The sequence below is a fragment of the Diceros bicornis genome, chromosome 10 (assembly GCF_020826845.1).
Source record: "Diceros bicornis minor isolate mBicDic1 chromosome 10, mDicBic1.mat.cur, whole genome shotgun sequence".
NCBI classification, from domain to species: Eukaryota; Metazoa; Chordata; class Mammalia; order Perissodactyla; family Rhinocerotidae; genus Diceros; species Diceros bicornis.
This window is the reverse complement of record NC_080749.1, coordinates 47,486,224-47,504,125: the sequence shown is the minus strand read 5'-3', so window position 1 is coordinate 47,504,125 and position 17,902 is coordinate 47,486,224. Positions and strand designations below refer to the sequence as shown.

The 17,902-nt window shown below is 34.8% G+C and overlaps 1 protein-coding gene across 13 annotated transcripts in view; it reads right to left on the bottom strand.

Moving 5' to 3' along the window:
• The window catches only part of LOC131410787 (sodium channel protein type 2 subunit alpha), an 81,936-nt gene that overhangs the window by 10,996 nt on the left and 53,038 nt on the right, over positions 1-17,902 (bottom strand). For 7 of the 13 annotated variants that reach the window (XM_058549150.1, XM_058549152.1, XM_058549155.1 and 4 more), the window contains exons 17-22: positions 14,616-14,736; positions 10,363-10,517; positions 8,575-8,748; positions 4,492-4,614; positions 1,873-2,154; positions 483-536 (exon numbers count right to left, since the gene is read on the bottom strand). In XM_058549150.1, coding sequence (XP_058405133.1) covers positions 483-536; positions 1,873-2,154; positions 4,492-4,614; positions 8,575-8,748; positions 10,363-10,517; positions 14,616-14,736 — 909 coding nt within the window. Of the gene's footprint in view, positions 1-478; positions 537-1,872; positions 2,155-4,491; positions 4,615-8,574; positions 8,749-10,362; positions 10,518-14,615; positions 14,737-17,902 lie in introns of all 13 variants that reach the window. The other 6 variants (XM_058549159.1, XM_058549154.1, XM_058549157.1 and 3 more) reach the window with 2 other exon arrangements.

Here is a 17,902-nt window from a genome sequence, read left to right as displayed (position 1 = left end):
TTCTACCACAAAATCTCACTTCTCAGAGAAAAACACTAATACGTTTTTTGTTTGTTTTGTTTTCTGTTTATTTTTATCCTCATTAGTTAGATCCTTCCTACTACAAGGAAGATCAGAAGCTGGAAGAAATCTATGACAGATGAACAAAGTGCCTGTGAGGGCTGCTTATGCACAAATGGCCAGAATTATCAGAGCCAAAAATAAAATGTCTCATTTTGCAAACACAGTCAACAAATTTTTAAGTGGCAGGTGCCACGCCAGACACTAGAATAGAGACGTTAAAAGATTCACAGTGAGGAGAGAAAAACATTCACATCAAATTTTGGAGGAAACAATAAAAGGTTGAATATTTTATTTTTGTAATATAGACATGCTCTCTAAAGCGATCCATAGTTTTATTTCATTGACAAGATCACTAAATTACAACACTGTGGAAATAGTCACTGGATCAATTTAAACAATTTCCCTCTAAACAGACTTACGTTTCGTGAATCGACAGCTGCATACATGATGTCCATCCAGCCCTTAAATGTGGCCTGTAAAAAAGTCACATTATTTAATTTATTTTCCTCCCACAAATTCTAATTTTAGAAAAGAAATTAAGTATCAGATTAATTGACCAAGATTCATTCCAAAAACAGGTATGTAAAATAGTTTGGGGTTAATATTTAAACTCTTTGGGCAAAGTTTTATAATATATGCATTGAAAATACTTCAACTTTATATTCTCTTATAGCATCTTTAACATCTATAAATTAATTATGATAAACGATAACAATATGCTATCACAAAAGCAATTATCAACAACCTTGACTCTGATGTGCCTATAAGAATATAACATGAAATTTGATGACATAATTTCATGTACATAGTACTAGCAACAGGCAAGTTGAAAAATATGCTGCATTGTTTGATATAAATGCTTTCTTTTCTGCTTATTCTTTTCTAAATGGTATTATCACCAATCACCAATCATGATGGTTTGTCCTTGAAAATCTCCTCAATATTGTTGAACAAACTATTTTGAGGCAATTATTCTATAAGAAGAGGCCATTTCCTAATCTGAAAACAAAAATTGCATTCAACTACAATTTATTCTATTTGTTTTTTTATTATATGGACACAGTAATCCTGGAAACAAAAGTCTTGTACATTTTTCAGGTCCTTAGTACCACAGGCTCTGTCCTTCCCCCTAATATTCATATAGTGTTGGGTACTGTGTAGGTGGGTCATCTCAGGCAGCACGTGGACATGATTGAGTGATCAGTTGAGGAGCCAAATGGATTTTTATAAATTTATAGCAGACATAAAAGTCTTGGTAGGAAGGTTTTCACTTGCAGGAGAGCAATCTCCCTATGTAAAACTGTTCAACCAGCAGACAGAGAGATGAGAATCGGGATTGGAGTCTGGGCGAGGGGTGTAAAAGTAGGGAGTTTTGTTTATGATGGTAGTGAAGCTTGGGTGGGTGGAGACTTGACGAGGGTTTAGATGTTGTCTGGTTCCTGAGAAGGAGTATAGAAATCCGCCACCTACCCCCGCATCACCCCAAACACACACACCTTTCCAACCCCAACCTGGGGCCAGTGCCTCTACTTTGCTCAGAGTAGGGATGGGGGAAAACAGTGGGAACCTACATAGAAATCTTAGTAACAATGGGCTGTTGCTGGGGTACCTAATGCATAGTCTGGGAGACTATAAACTTTGTAGAGCTGTCTAGTGTCCAACATGGTGCAGAAAAGATAGTTCAACAATGATTGAGGAAGAATTTAGACAGAGGGGCCTGAGGAAGCAAGTATTTGCAAATAGTGAGAACAAAAAATTTTAAACTCACTTTAATAATACATCACAGAGAATAATAGAGTGGTTACTTACTACTTGAAGCAGAGAAAGATATCCAAGTCCCACATTATCAAAGTTTACTTTCACATTTTTCCACCTGGCAGTTTGATTGCTCTCTATGAGGGCTTTGCACTCACTGTAGTTGTTGACCACGCTTACGTCAAACATTTCTCCAGTGGTGTAGTTAATACAATGATAAAACTTGCCGGCAAAGAGATTCACTCCCATGATACTGAATATCAGCCAAAAGATCAGACAAACCAGAAGTACATTCATTATGGATGGAATGGCTCCTAAGAGAGCATTGACAACAACCTGGAACAGAAATGAAAAGGAAAAATAAGTGAAAAGTCAACAACAAATATTTATTTATTTTTACCTATTTTAAAACCCTATGAAAAGAACAACAGTGAAATGACAGAAGACATATATCTGTTCTTAAAGTTAAATATTGGGCAGAAACTAGTCTCTGGTAGCTCCAACTAAGAATTTTACAATTACACTTCAGAAGGATGTATAAAAATAAATTTTATATTGTGGAATGTTTTTTCAAGAAGCAAGGATATACATACAGCAAATTTTCATCAAAGAATGGAACTAATTACAAATGCAGAGAATAATTAAGAATACAAATAGTAACATGACTACAGAAGTCATGTCATGTGAATATCACAATTTTTTTTAATCATGCAAACCGTACAATTTACTATTGAAATTTTGAGAATAAAAGAGAACACTTCGGAGTCAGTTTCCAGGATGAAAGGGAATACTAATAACGATTATTCTGAGAAAGCAAGTGTAAACCAAGCAATATAGCATAGGGTCACCCTACATACAAAAAGTCTGCAGCCAAGAGACTGGAGCGTGGAGATTGAACATGTGATGAGGAGAAAAGGGTTTGGAAGTCAGGAGATCTGTATTCAGTTCATATCACAAAATAGCTGTGCACCTTTGGCCAAGTTATTTAACTTTTCTAGCCCTAAAGGTCCTCCTTTGTGGAATCCTTTTCAGAAGAAAATTCTCAAATTATGAAATGACAGAGTACAATAACCAGAACATAGGTTTGGCTATAAATGGCTTTCTTTTCAGAAAAGACTGCAATTTGAGTCGCACGGTTTTGCCTGATGGCTTTGTTGTTTGAAGCTTTCTCAGTTAACCAGGGCCTTTAGGGACATTTTTCAGCACATTTCTTAATTATCTCTGAAGTAAATATTAGCTAAATATCTTGTTCTGTACAAGCACACCTAAACTACACCAGAAATAGGCTTTAGCAATGAATAGACATGTAAAATATAAGAAATACATGTACTAGCTTTCATCAAACCCCTTATGGGATAAAAAGTATGTACATATACATACATATATATACATATATGAGTATCGATATCTTACAGCAACAATACCAAATGGGGACTTGGTGAAAGGCATAATTCATCTGCAAATTGACACCTGGAGCCTATTCAGTAAAGGATAACATTTTAAGGCATTTTTAAATGAAAGTAAGTTTTACAGAACTTATTACAGTGTTAAGTTACTACTAGAATTTCAACTCTCTTTGATAATTCAGAGGTTCTTTTACACTTGACACTTCATTTTTAAGTTCACCACCAGGAATGCTCTATTACGCAAATGCGAGAAGGTACCGTTTAATAGAGTTCTGATTAAAAAAAAAAAACCTGGACAGCAAGGAAATAATATATGTGTTTTCCAAGACAGTTAGATCTATGGAAGGACTAGAAATTTAGGTCCTTATATATGCAAATTCTATATAGAAAATATGAAAATTATTCTAGTACTGAAAGTTTGATTCTCTATTTTAAATTAAATCTACTACTGCAAAAAACAGTGATTTTAAATTGCGAAAGTAAAAAGAATTTAACAGCTAACAATTCCCTTCTATGCAACCATGCACACACACACCTAGACACACCATTCATTTCTGGTCGTGTTTGCAACATTTAGAGAAACTCCTCAGTAACTATTTTCAAATATCACAAAAAGCACCATTTTCTAAAAGTTCCTTTTTGAATAGCTAAATCCACTGAGACAGGGCATCATTTCCTCCGTGCGGAGGGTATGTGGTCTCAGGTTTTGTGCCCCAGGGGATGACAAACGGCAGCACAAATTCCTCCTTGTTCCTTTGTACCGCCTTTCTAAATGAGTGTTACATTTCCACAGCTGACCTACTTTTTTAGCCATCTCAGCCTGTGTTTGAAGGCTAAACAGCCAGATTCAGACTTAAAAGGCTCAAAACACATTATATGGAGCAGTTAAGAAATGATGAGGAATGATTTGGTGGTTTTAAATTACAGTGAGTGGGATTTCCTGTACATTTATAAATGGAATGAACATCACTAATCTTGACTCACATCAGAAGCCTACACAACATGACAGAGATTTCCCACAGAGTGAAAAATCTAGTTAGAAGCAATCTAATTGTTTCTAATTAGAAGCAATCACTCAGGCATTATATTCTGTGAGGTCTCCAACAGTGTCAAGTGTATGGATGTCTGACAAATATTATTGATTGATTGGTTACATCAATATGAATGTTGAAGACACAGAGTCTCCATGGATTTGTCATTTCTAAGTACACAATGTCAGTCTATTCTCAATTATAATTCCAACAAATTCTAAAGCATTTGGTCTTACCCTCATTCCTTCAAACCGGGATAAGGCCCTCAGTGGCCTCAGAGCTCTTAGTGTTCTGAGGGATTTGATGGCACCAAGTTCTGAGTAACCCAAGGCATTTGCAGTTAAGCTAACCAATGAGACCTATACAGAAAAAGCAACACAATTTTCTTATTTACCAACAAAAGTGCTTACACAGTTCAACCTTGCTCTATGCAATAGACCAGTACTTCTCAAACTTTAGTGAGTATCAAAATCACCCGGAGGGCTTGTTGAAAACATAGATGGCTGGCAGAGTTCGATTCAGTAGGTTTGGGGTGGGGCCTGAAAATCTGCATCTCTTCAAGTTCCCGGGTAAGGCTATTAATACTGGTCTGCAAGCCACTCTTTGAGAACCACTGTTATAAATTTATGAAAAAAAAGAAAATATACATGTTCTCTTTTCAAGATTCTTGACAGGAATATTTTTAAAAAATTAAATGCAAAGCAAGAAAAAGAATGACAGAAATGCAATCTTCATCTACAGATCTGTAAAACTTTTAACATTTCTCACATTATTTAGCAGACCTGAAAGGGAAATTAAAATTTAGTACAAGTACACAAGCAAACTATGCAAACCACTGGTGAACCTGAACATAAATACATTCAGAAAGATCCAGGCATCTAAACAGTGGCGTTGTCTTTCCGTAAATTTCAGTGTGAGGGCATAAAATTATTACTTAGGTCAAATTAAAATAATTAACTAAAAAAAAAGAAAAATTGAGATTTTAGTATAACTGATTAGAAATTACCAGAACAATGTTTTCTTTAGTCAATTTATATAGATGACTAATGTAGTTGATAAAAGTTCTAAATTATAAGCTAAAAAGGAAAAGAACAACTGTCACTGGTGGCACAGAAATGTCTGATTTCCTTAGAAAATACATAGAAAACTCATTAAAATTACATAAGCTAAGAAAAGGTATTTTCTCCTGAAGCACACCTGAATTTCAAAAGCAGATAAATGAAAATAGATGTGTAATATAGCTTTTAAGAGTATGGTGTTAATGGATATTTGAAAAATATATTTTTTAAGAAAAATAAGTGAAGCATATAGAAAATTTTTACAAAAAACTTGACTTATTCAAACTAATTTTGCACAAGTAATCTGAAATAGTGAAACCTGTACATTTGGAATAATTTGAACTATAAAAATTTATCTTAAGTGGTTTATATATTCTTCCTAAAATCTAAACTTTTAGGCTTTGTATAATAAGTCCCCGCTTCACAGATCATTGGGAAATAAAGTTACTGAATTATCATTTATTGTGAAGATTTTCTGTATGTAAAGTATGAGGCCCTGTAGTACTTTTCTGCTCTGAAGACAGAACCAAAAAGAGAGAGGCATAAATTAAAGGATGAAAGATAAAAAGTTAGACATAAGAAAAAGATTCTGAACAGGGGCAGTATTTATTGGCTAATTAAAAGAAGTGGTAAAATATCCAATTTTATATGACTTGTGTAGCTAAATGTGAAAAAGAGATACATTTAGGCATTCTCTTTCTGGAGCAATCTCCTAATCGGTCTTTTGGCCTCTACATAATCCCCTTTCTACTCCCTCATTCACACCTCCACCAAATTTCTCTCCCTAAAAGAGCAAACTTTTCCTGTCACTTTCCGTAGATAATTCTTTAATGGCTTCTTCTTTACTAACTCATAGGTCGAAATCTCTTTGGATGGCGTCTCAGGTTCTTCAAACTCTTCTCCAACTTACCTCTCTTACCTTATCATCCAGCTACAAAATCGTGGCGCTGTGCTTACCTTGCAGGACCACTCGTTTCTGGAACAGGCCCTGCTTGGCGCGCATCAGTGTTTTAATGCTTTGGTGTCCCTCACCTCCCCTGACCTGCTGACATTCTCATCCCTCAAACTACAGCTCACACTGCACTGCCCTCAAGAAGTCTTTCCTCCTTCCTCAGTGAAGTGAATGGCTCTCCTAATACAGATGTCGTTTTCTCTGCGCATACATATCTGTCCTCACTAGTCGACTGTAAGCTCCCATAAGCCCAGAAAAATGACATTCATCTTTGTATCTTCAGTAACAAAATAGATGATCAATAAATATATTTGACATAAAGCAAATTATTGATTAGTTTACTATATTATCATAATAGTTTTCTTAAATCTAAGAAGGCAAACATCAGGATACAGTAGGTACAGATATCCCCCGATTTTCAAAAGCTCACAGTATGCCACTTTGCTTTCACTAAAGACCTCCATTAGTATCTATTTTCACTAACCGAAGGAAATCCGAAGAGGAGTTTTGCTTTCACAAAAAAAAAGCGAAAATAGTGTTCAGTGTTTGTTTTGCAGCGAGCCGTGTATTTATCATATCATTCCTGCTTTTACTATACATTAGTGTAATTTTAGCTTTTATGTGTTATTTGGTACGATTTGGTGGGTTATTTTTGGGGTCCGGGAACGTTCAAAATTTTCCCATATAAATTAATGGTAATTGCTTCTTCACTTCACGCCATTTTGGCTTAACAAAAGATTTCATGGAACCCTCTACTTTCAGATAGCGGGGGAAGCCTATAAGATAAGCACCAACTGCCAGACAACTAGACTCTCTTAAGAATTTCTTTATATTCAGGTAGTGTTGACTTAATGTCTTTATTATTACATATATATTAAATATCAGATATTTTTATTATGAATTTACCAATGTATCATAACCACATACAGAAAATAAAGTATCATCCATAATCACATTATACAAATAAAAGAATGGTTATTCTTGGTATATTTTTCCACCGTTTGTAATGTCCAAACATATTTGATTTTTAAGTATTAATTATTGTCTTATTTTATTGCTGTAAAACTTTTTGATGTAATGCTGCACGTAGCTTTATATGTTGTGTTTAATAGTAGATTTGCTTTAGGTAGATTAAAAAAAAATAAAACAAAGTTTTTTTTCTCTTAAATTCAAATAACTCTGTCTCATAAATTTTCCTTCTGTTTGGTGATTAGAGAAAGCTTATACTGGATTAAAAGTTGATTTTTTTCTCATCTGAAACTATGAAAAATAATTTTCTCCATGAAAGGGTCCACTTTTTTTCTTTGGCTAGCTTGAAATGTAAATTTTGTATATCAAAATATGTCTTTAATTGCCAAGAAACTGTTACAATCAACAGAATATTATCTTTAAAATGCACTATTTAACACACGGTACTTTGCTGCAAATTCCAGCATCCTCCTCCTCTATGTTGATGGTGAGCATCATACTGTCCTCTCCCCCCGACATCCACAGTCCTCTGTCCTCATTGGCTCACCTAGTCTTTTCCAGATAAAAGGCCTTTAAGTTCCTTTCTATCGATTCTGAATGAACTACTAATTTAAAAGGCATTTAAGAAGTAAATCTCCAAAACTAAATAAAAATGATTTTTAAATTTTTTGTTCAGTTAAGATCTTATATTTGTGAATAAAAGGTGAGATCTTCCTCAAAATTCTCCCTCAGAAATTAGGGAATAACCTCATATTCAATTTTTTAAAGCCTCTTATATTTCTGGTACTCCATCTTACTTTATTTTCAACACCAATGCAGTTTAATAAAACCTTTAAATAATTGGTCCATAGCCAATCTGTTTCTACCATCATACAAATCAAGAAGTGTCTCTTCTATTAGGACTTTCAAATTTCTCTGTAATTAGTAATCCATCTGTGAGACAAACACTTCTCAACAGCCTCTGGTGATGACAGAGATACTAACGTCAAAGATGCCTGTGAAGAATTTAAATACAGTTATTAAGTGAAATGTGAGAGTTAAAAAGCAAAACTTCTACATTAATATAATATTTTGTATAACGTGGGATTTTAAATATTAATTTGAAACTAAATAAATATAATAAGGTGGCATTTGATGGTTTCATCTATGAAAGTATATGCATTTAAAGCAGCAAAAAAATGTTTTAGGGCATCTTCTCATCGGGAAAAAGGGAATCATCATTTATATTTGGGCCCATGCAGTCTTTACTGAGAGCCCACTATGTGCCAGGCACCATTGCTAGGACTAGCACGTATCATCACATGCCAATGGAATGAAAGAAGAAAGTGCAGAATACTCACATCCACAATCAGGAAATCTAGCCAGCACCAGGCATTGGTAAAATACATTTGAAAACCATATGCAACCCACTTGAGAAGCATTTCCAGGATGAATATATAAGTGAAAACTTTGTCAGCATATTCTAACATGGTCTTAATGGTTTTTCGCTGCTCAATATATATATCTTCAAAGGCCTGTAAGTGAAAAAATTCCATTGAGTTTCATTGTTATAAACTGTGTCTAATTGATGTCTTATTAGAAAAATCATTCTACCAGCCTCTTCTCAGGTGCCTAAGGCTGGAAGGCTTCCAGTTTCCCGTAGTGGCATTTTGCTTTATAGTTATCTGTACACAAATGACTGTTGACTGGGCATTTCAGTCAACCGATGAATTCAAATAATTTTTAAATTTTGGTATCAGGGTATCCCTAAAGAGCTTAAAATTTTTGAGACACTGCCAGCTGCTTCTCTTTAGAGCAGGAGGTAGAAAATCATCTGCGAATAGATCTGCTTTGTTCAGTGCAGAGTAACTGGAATGTACCCTCTCAGTAACGCTAATGTGAGGCAAGGAGCTCCCTTAGCCTGGAGAAAGGGGAACAGATTCTCATCTTTCACTTTCTCCTCTCTCTCTCTCTCCTGCTCAATTTAGGCATGTGTGCGGGTGTATGCTGGGAAGCCCCCTCTGCCATCATTTTGCAGAGTTCTTTGGAAAGGGCAGGGGAACTCATTTGTAGGAGCCCCTGGGCCTTCTGGAATGAAAAGGCCATTTATCTAACTCAATTCCCTTATAAGAAAAACTATCAGTCAGGATAATCTGGTGGTCTGGATCAAGGACACAGGAAATTTTTCTCTTTTGGAGATAAGAGGTATCTGGGCTTGTGACCAGAGCTCAACACAAGGGCCTAAAGGCTTTTCAGCTCAATTTGTAGCTGAAGCTGGAAGCCCCTGAGAAGCCAGCCATTGTGCCAGCATGTTGGTGACTTTGGAGAGCTCTGACTGGGTGTAGTTGAGAACCAAGAGCTACTACAGCAAGGGCACTGGTGTCTGAGGAGACCTCACACTTCTCCCTCTACTCAGCATTAAAACGCAAGGCTGACCGTCTCTGCTCTGAGTACATGGCAGGATGCAGGATTCTTAGTCAAAACAGAGGCAGGCTGAGAGACGTCCAGATACAACGCCATAATCCTCCTACTGAAATCAACTCACCAAACACTCTTGTGACTTATCAAGAAAATAAAAGAAATGCAACCACATTTGTATAACCAAATAGGAAAATGAGCCACACTCTTTCCATTAAATCAATATTTTAACCAAATTGACCATTCTATTGACTAAAGTCAGACATAAATTACATTTGTAACACTTTTGCTTTGCTAGTAGTCAGTAATAAAATTAGTCTACTATTTGCCATTCACTGTGGTTGGTACTGATGAACCAGCATGTACAAGACAGGGGATTTCCCTGCAACGATGGAGCTTGTGTTAAGCAATTTGATATATTAGATGATAATCCCATATCTTGTCTACATAGTCATTCTTCATAAGCACTGTCTCTGATGACTAAAGTCAGAAAGATCTTTCTTTAAATATTACAAAAAACCATACTGCTCTGAGTTTGATTCAATCCGAGGCCTACTCCAGAACAATAAAAGTTGCTATTTATTGAGCCTCTCATACTGGGGTAAAAATATCACACAAAGTCTCTCATCCTCATAAACATTTTATTGTAAAAATAGGTAATAGGAGGTTCATTGAAAGGAAAGGCAAAAGGTTTCAGGTAAAGGTAAAGGAGCAGATCATATGTCACCTACCAGCGCCCCACTGCTGAGCAGAATCATGAAGACAATGAAGGTTTCGAACCAGTTGTGCTCCACTATCTTATAGCAAGTTTTTCTCAAGTTCCACCAGAGTTTCCCTTTGCCTTCTTCTATGCTTATCTGACAACACTTGAACTTCCGTACACAGTCTAAAATACGTCAAAGTAAATGAAGAAATAAAGTTACTCTTTGATTATGTACATTTGGGTTGGAGGGAGATTCATCTACATTATTACCTGATCCATTGTAAATAACTTTATTTTGTAAGATGGCTTCCACTTATAGAAATAGAAATCATCTATATGGTTGTTTTAAATCGTTCACTCAATAAATATTTTTTTTCATGTTTTTGGGATTATTATAATGGATTATATTACATTATAAAAACATATTATAGAAAAATAGAGAGAAAAATAAAATCACCAAAAGTTGATATTTCCATCCTATCTTTATTCTATGAGTGTGAGTCCACTCATATTTGGACATTACATATATTTGAATTCTAATTAGTTCACTTAATAGTATACTATAAATATTTCCTTTTTTGTTACCAGTAAATGGAATTTTGAAAAGTTTCACAATACTTCTCTAAATAATATTACCAGACTTAACCAGAATTTATATAACTATTCCATTGTTATTGAATATTTATATTGCTTTAATTCTGGCTATTATCAGCAACAATGTGACAAACATCTTTGTTTAATTTGTGGATTACTAAATTAAAGGCTTGTCAACAAATATTCACTGAATATGAGCTGTATTCAGGGAATTGTATTGGGCAAATTATAATACTAGAATGTGTAAAATATGGTCTTGCTCTAAAAAGACTGTGCATTTTAAGTAGGAGAAATTTGCCCACAGATTCTGTAGTTATAAAAAGCAACAATTATCACAAGATAAGGTATTGTGGGAGTTCATTGGCACAGATTAATTTCTGATATTGAACTTTGAAGCTAGACTTTGAAGGATGAGTAAGAATCAGGTCTAGCACACGGAGTTGTAAAGGAATGGAGAAACAATGATACATAAAACTTGGTCACAGAAAAGTCTGGAAGTTGCATGAAGGAGAGAATTAGGAATCAAGACTAGAAAAGATGCTTAAAGCCAATTTGAAAAAAGGACCTGAATGAGTCTGTTAGATAACTTGGATTTTATGTGCTAATGGGGAAAACATTAAAAGATTTATTTGGGAGTCAAGAAGATTTACCTGATGAGAACACTGATTTAGAAGTATCTATTCCTACACAAAGTATTGGACAGATAGAAGAAAGAAGACGAAGAAAGAGTTAAGAGTCTATGAGATTCAATCAACTGAACATTAAAAAAGTAAGAGCAAGGGTAATGGTGGTGACAGTGGTCAGCAATCAAAAGATACTGCCGACTTGACAGGACCTGGCAGCATGTAGAATACAGGGGCACTGGGGTGTGGGAGAGAAAGGAGTCATGAGATAGGGTTTTAACCGTGATGGAGGAACCTTGTTCAATTAATAGAAAAACGGAAACCTCATCTTGAAGGAGCATGATACTTTACTGCATAGATATTTATCAGATGCTACTTTATAATGTCAGTTAGCTACATCACATCCTTTGTTTCATGAAAATTTAATGGTGTTATTAAATGTTATTAGTTTCTTATTTAAGAAATAAATAGCATATTAGTCGTTTCTTTCAGGGCAAGACTTTTTTCATATTTCTGTCTCCCAAAAGATCAAGAAGAATTACATGCCCTGAAAGTATCTGTTGTAATGAATTCAATGGAACTGTATTTAGTTGGGATGTTTTTCCCCCTAAAGAGGATATGAGCTGAAAAAACACTGTTTAATAGAAAAAGACCAATGTTAGTGGGAATGATAAATGCCAAATTTGAGATGCTGGTTTACCTCTGAGAGGGAGGGAAGGGATTGGTATAAGGAAGGGGTACAAATGGAATAAGGAAGGGGTACAAAACGGGCCTCATCTGTATCTGTTTTATTCTTAAATAAAAAGTCTGAAGCAAAAATGACAAGAATATTCAAACTGTTCAAGTTGGTTAGTGCATATCTATGTATTATTCATTATTATTTTCTATAATATTATGTTGGTAATATTTCATACTTAAATTTTTTTTAACTTTACAAAAGACAAATGTTGATAGTATAATTATTATTATGCATATATCGTGACCCTAAAAATAAGCTAATTGTCTAGGAAAGAGTAATAACTAATACCACAGAAATTACTTTTGTGATATACCACTTGAAAGTTTTGTGAAGTCATAAATTTTTTCGTAACCAAATAACTGCATTGAAATGTACACAGATTTTTTGAAGGAAATAGTAAAAATGTAGTTTCCTTCATAACTGTTGCAAACAAATAGCTCTCCCTCTGAAATTATTTAAAAATTGACAATTAATATTTAAATATTTATTTTCACCAATGCATTTAAGTCCAAAATCAATGTGTATGCACATAATCTTCTGTAATAACCTTGAAAGAATCTATTGACATCAACTGTGATTTCTAACATCTGTATAATTGCTTATTTTTAAAATTAGCTTAAGCCAGCCCTTACAGTCTAGTGGTTACAATTTGGTGCTCTCAAGACTGCAGCCTGGGTTTGTTTCCCGGTCAGGGAACCACACCACCCATCCGTCTGTTGTCATACTATTGCAGCTGTGTGTTGCTGTGATGCTGAAAGCGGTGTCACCAGTATTTCAAATACCAGCAAGGTCACCTACCGTGGACAGATTTCATTGGAGCTTCCAGACTAAGACAGACTAGGAAGATGGACCTGGTCACCTACTTCTGAAAAAACTGGCCATGAAAACCCTGTGAATAGCAGCGGAGCATTGTCTGATATAGCGCCGGAAGGTAAGAGGATGGCACCAAAAGAAAAAAAGACTGGGTAGGGTTCTGCTCTGCTGAACACAGGGTCACTAGGAGTTGGAATCAACTCAATGGCTCTAACAACAACAAAAATTAGCTTAAAGTTTAAAATAAAACAGCTTGAGTGTTCTTAATATAAGCATACATCACCCAAATAAAACATTTTTAGAATTAGTTATAATAAAACAGCATTACTAGTAACAAGTCAAGGCAGTCATTATTATTAAGATAAACTTTTATTTAAGCAATTACTATACAGTAATAAATTTGGGGCTAAGACATAGTATGAATTATTAACTAGCTGTTAACTAAAAAATGAGCTAAAAACGAAGTGATTCCTAGGGTTTTAGAGAAACGTTTCTGTGTCTACAAGAGTGATTTATATAAGAAATGTAAAGAATTTCATACCCTGTGTTATTGCACTAATTTTTAAGTCTCTTTGTATCATTAGTAGTACAGCCCCAGGCTGGGTCCGGATTGGCCAGGTGAAGAGGACAGAAGCAAACATGACAAGGTTTTGACAAGTCCTTGGCATTTAGGCTTCCTCTCTGCTCCTCCGCCTTCACCATGAGAACAAGCCCAGGCCAGTGCGTGGAGGATGAGACAAGAGTGGAGTGGAGCTGAGTCAGCTCAATTGTCTCATCCAAGACCTCAGACTTGTGAGAGAGCCCAGCCAAGATCAGCAAAACCAGCTAGCTGGCCATGGACTTGTGAGCAAAAATATGTGTTTTTTGTTATATGCTAAGAAACTTTGGGTAGTTTGATACATAACATTATTGCCCAAGAGATAACTGATCTATACGTCAAATAACATAATTTTAGCTTTCTTCAGAGAATCCTCTTGATATTACGCCAATGCATGGTGCCCTGTATTATATAACTCATAGTATATTTTGGCATTTCATTATCTATTATCTATTATCATTCAGTACAAATAAAAAATATCTGACCTTGACAAATACAGGTAACTGTTACACGTGGACAGTTTTAAATGTACTTTTATCAATTAGTACTCATTATTATTTGACAAAACAGTAAACAATAAATTACTTCTTTGACTTTAAAAAATTTTTTCTTTTATTTTTTTAAAGCTAAAGAGAGATATGTATTATTTGGTGTTCTCTTTTATTAGATATTCTAGGAGGCCACCAAAAAACTCAGCAGCATTTCTTAGAGATGAACAGGATCCACAAAAATAAGAATATCTGATTACATAAATTAAATCTTACCTTTTTAAAAATCACCTTTGTTTTGATATAGAAAAAGAACAAACAAAACAATGAGCAGTTGTTAGACAGATACAGATGAAGAGAGGGGGAGAGAGACTAGAGGGATAGCTGAGAGAAGTCTAAGGAGCATATATGCATTGTTTCGCTCACCTTCTGTAAAACAGGCTTCCGGTTCGAGGGATTCTTCAGGTTCAACCTCAGGTTGTTCTCCCTCAGCGGGAGCTCCTATATCAACTGTGCTGCCTTCAGATGAACTAGTTGCATTTAGCTTCTGAAAATCAATTCCACAGAAAAGCTTTTAAAATATTTTCTTTAATCTATAATATAAAAATTCAAAAGGCGTGCCCTCAAGTCTTCTGTCTGCATTTCCTTGATCTGTAATTTAAGAATATCTTAAACATAACGCCAGTCTGCTTTAGTAGAGGTGAGGGTCACAAGATTAGATACAGCACCACGGCATTTTTTTTCTTTAATAAAAATATGGTGCCAACAACGTAAATAATTTTTTGAGTAAGCCCATGTAGAGATTCTGAAATAAAATCCTGCAGAGAGCTTATGTAAGCTGCCAGAGTTGTATGGTCATCTGTGATCTTGCTTTTGTAACGTAGTTTGCAAATGATATCTTTTGTTTTATTCTAAAATTGTGACCCAACCAACAAAAGCTGCACAAATGTATTTTCATGTCAAATGCAGAAAAGATTTGATCAAATGCACATAAACAGCAACAATCTAAATTATCCACTTTTCATTGACATGAAAACATATACCACCGTTTGTTATTAAATATAGTCTATAGTTTTCTAATTCTGAAAAGAGCAGCACATTGTTAGCTTTATAGCAAGAGCTGATATTTTGCATTCTCTTTGGCCAATGCACTCCTGTGTTTCATTGTGCATTTGGAAACTACTTGTTACTCTGGCACTCTTACCTTATCCTGCTAATACTGGCAGAAACGAATCTTTAGTTGTTCTTTTGTTTTCCTTTAGGTTAAATCAAATACCACCAAAAGCAATATATACTAGAAAGAAGTTGTTTTAAATCTTGAAATGCAACAAACTTTAGCCAGGTCAGGTCGTTCACGGGATCAGCATAAATGAAGAGATTCCAGACCTTGACCTGGTCTTAAAATGCCACAAGAATGACACAGGGCCAGGTATGAGTGCCACATGGAATCAGAGTAGTTTGGGCCACAGCATTCTCAAACCTGTTACAATGTTATTACCAGTAGTGCATAACATTAGGAAATGGCGGAGCTGCTAAGAGCTACTTTATAAAGGGGATGAGGTAAGCACATGATAAAATGAACATTGAAATATGTTGAACTACTATAAAATGGATGTTATAGTCAGTACGTAAGCATTCTTCTCAAATCCGGGCTAAGGATTATATGGATTTCTCTGGGAAATGGTTCCTTTATTGTATGAAAATAATTTTCTTTTAATAAAATATTTACTTGGCACAGTGGTACTGATGATGTGAAACATTTATATCTGATATATATGAGATTGAAAATGCTTTTGTCTTGTGTAATTTAACAATACCAATGATAGAAGCATAAACATCATAAATGTCTGCCTTCTTAGAACTAGCTTCAGTATTATTTTTTAATTTGCCCAAATTACTTAAATCAAGGATTATATATTATAAGTTGCTGGAAGGCTGTTGATTTCTTTTTCTACTCATTAAATATATCACAATACTAGACAGATACTCAATTATAATATTTTTTGCTATTAAAATTTGAATATATTTTATTTTAAGATGAAATATCAAAGTGAGAAGATTTACTACAATTCTAATTTTTCAGACTTCTAATTTCTTATCCTTTGTCTTTCAGTTAGACTCTTTCTTTGATAAGTGTAGCTGTGTTATATGCATGTAATTGACTAAGAAATGACTAAATTATCCTCTTATTCCAATCCATCTGATTTCACATGAAGTTGTTACATATTAGGGACCCGAAAATACTGATCTTATCATTTGCAGGATTCGATATCTGATATTAGCTTAGTGATATCTGCCTTAACTAAAGATAATCTACAATAAGAATTGGAAAATATTCCTTTTAGGAAAAAGGATCACATTGCAAATACAGATTGATGGAAGACCTGAGGGCGGGCCCAAAGAAAAAATGAGGATCCATATTCAGGATACTCCATGTGGTCAGGCTGGCATTCGTGAATGAGTGCATCAGAGCCTACATTAGTGCTGGGGATATTGCAGGTACTCAATAAATATTGTTTAAAAAATGAATGAATGAATGAACTTCTTCATAAAAGAATGAAGGTTAGCCCTTGACAGCGATTAGAAGTCACCAGACAAGATATTCCAGAGAATCTTGGTTCATAATGTTCAAAAGTTTCCAGAAGATCCCTGTAACACCAACTATCACTCCTTTCATTTACTGCAGTGCCTTAGTACTGACATAGAATTAATAGACGTCTTTTTATTGAAGTCAAATATTTATGTATTTAAAGGTCATGTTATTACATTTTCCAAAGTTCAACATAAAAAAGTTTTTTGTGTTTCTAGAAGACATCTCAGCAGACTTAATCTTTTCAGGCAAAGATCATGCTCTTGCCATCTTTGTATCTCTAGTACCTATCACCAATGTTTGTGTTTAATGCATGTTTGTTGAGTAAACGAATGACCTGCATGGACTCTTTTATTACACCATTAACTATTTATAACATCTCCTATCTAATACTTGCTTTCACATTCAAGGAAATACAAATAATAGTCTCACTTAAGTGTAGAGTAATACAAATCCTTCAAGATTGTGAATTGTGTAAGTAATGACCAATAGTTCTTAGAATTAGGAATGCTGTCTCAACACCAAGCTCCCAATTATTCAGACCTAAGATGAGTCTATGAAGTAAACTGTACTTCAACTCTAGAGTCAGGGAAACTAATACTGAATCATTTTGACAATGTTTTCCCTCCTTCCACTCTATGTACATGGATCTACAGTCCCAGTGGTGAAGGGAACCTCTTTAAGGAGAAGCAGTCTCATCCTTCTCCATCCTTCCTCTGATACAGAACAGCACAGAATCCACCTGTCACATGTATTACTTGAATAGCTTTACTTGGTTTACAAATAAAGAATCTAAGCTGCACATTAATTCTCAACATCAACCAATCCAGTGTCTATTTAGAGGAAGAAATGTGGTTTTAATCATCTTGTCGAAAGTCATAGTGAGTCAGTAGCTCGATTCTAGGTCTTCTGTACCCCATTTTGCCAGGATTCCCTAGAGAATTTCTCTATGATTTTTAAGTAAACTCAATCTTTATCAATTTAAAACATTTAGTAGATGTAACACGTAATTAAACATTGTAGGTTCAAAATAATGCTTGTGATATTGTTGATTCTCATGTTTCATGATCATAAACTTAGTCTTAGTTCAAGTTATAGTCATATTCTTATATGTATTAATGTA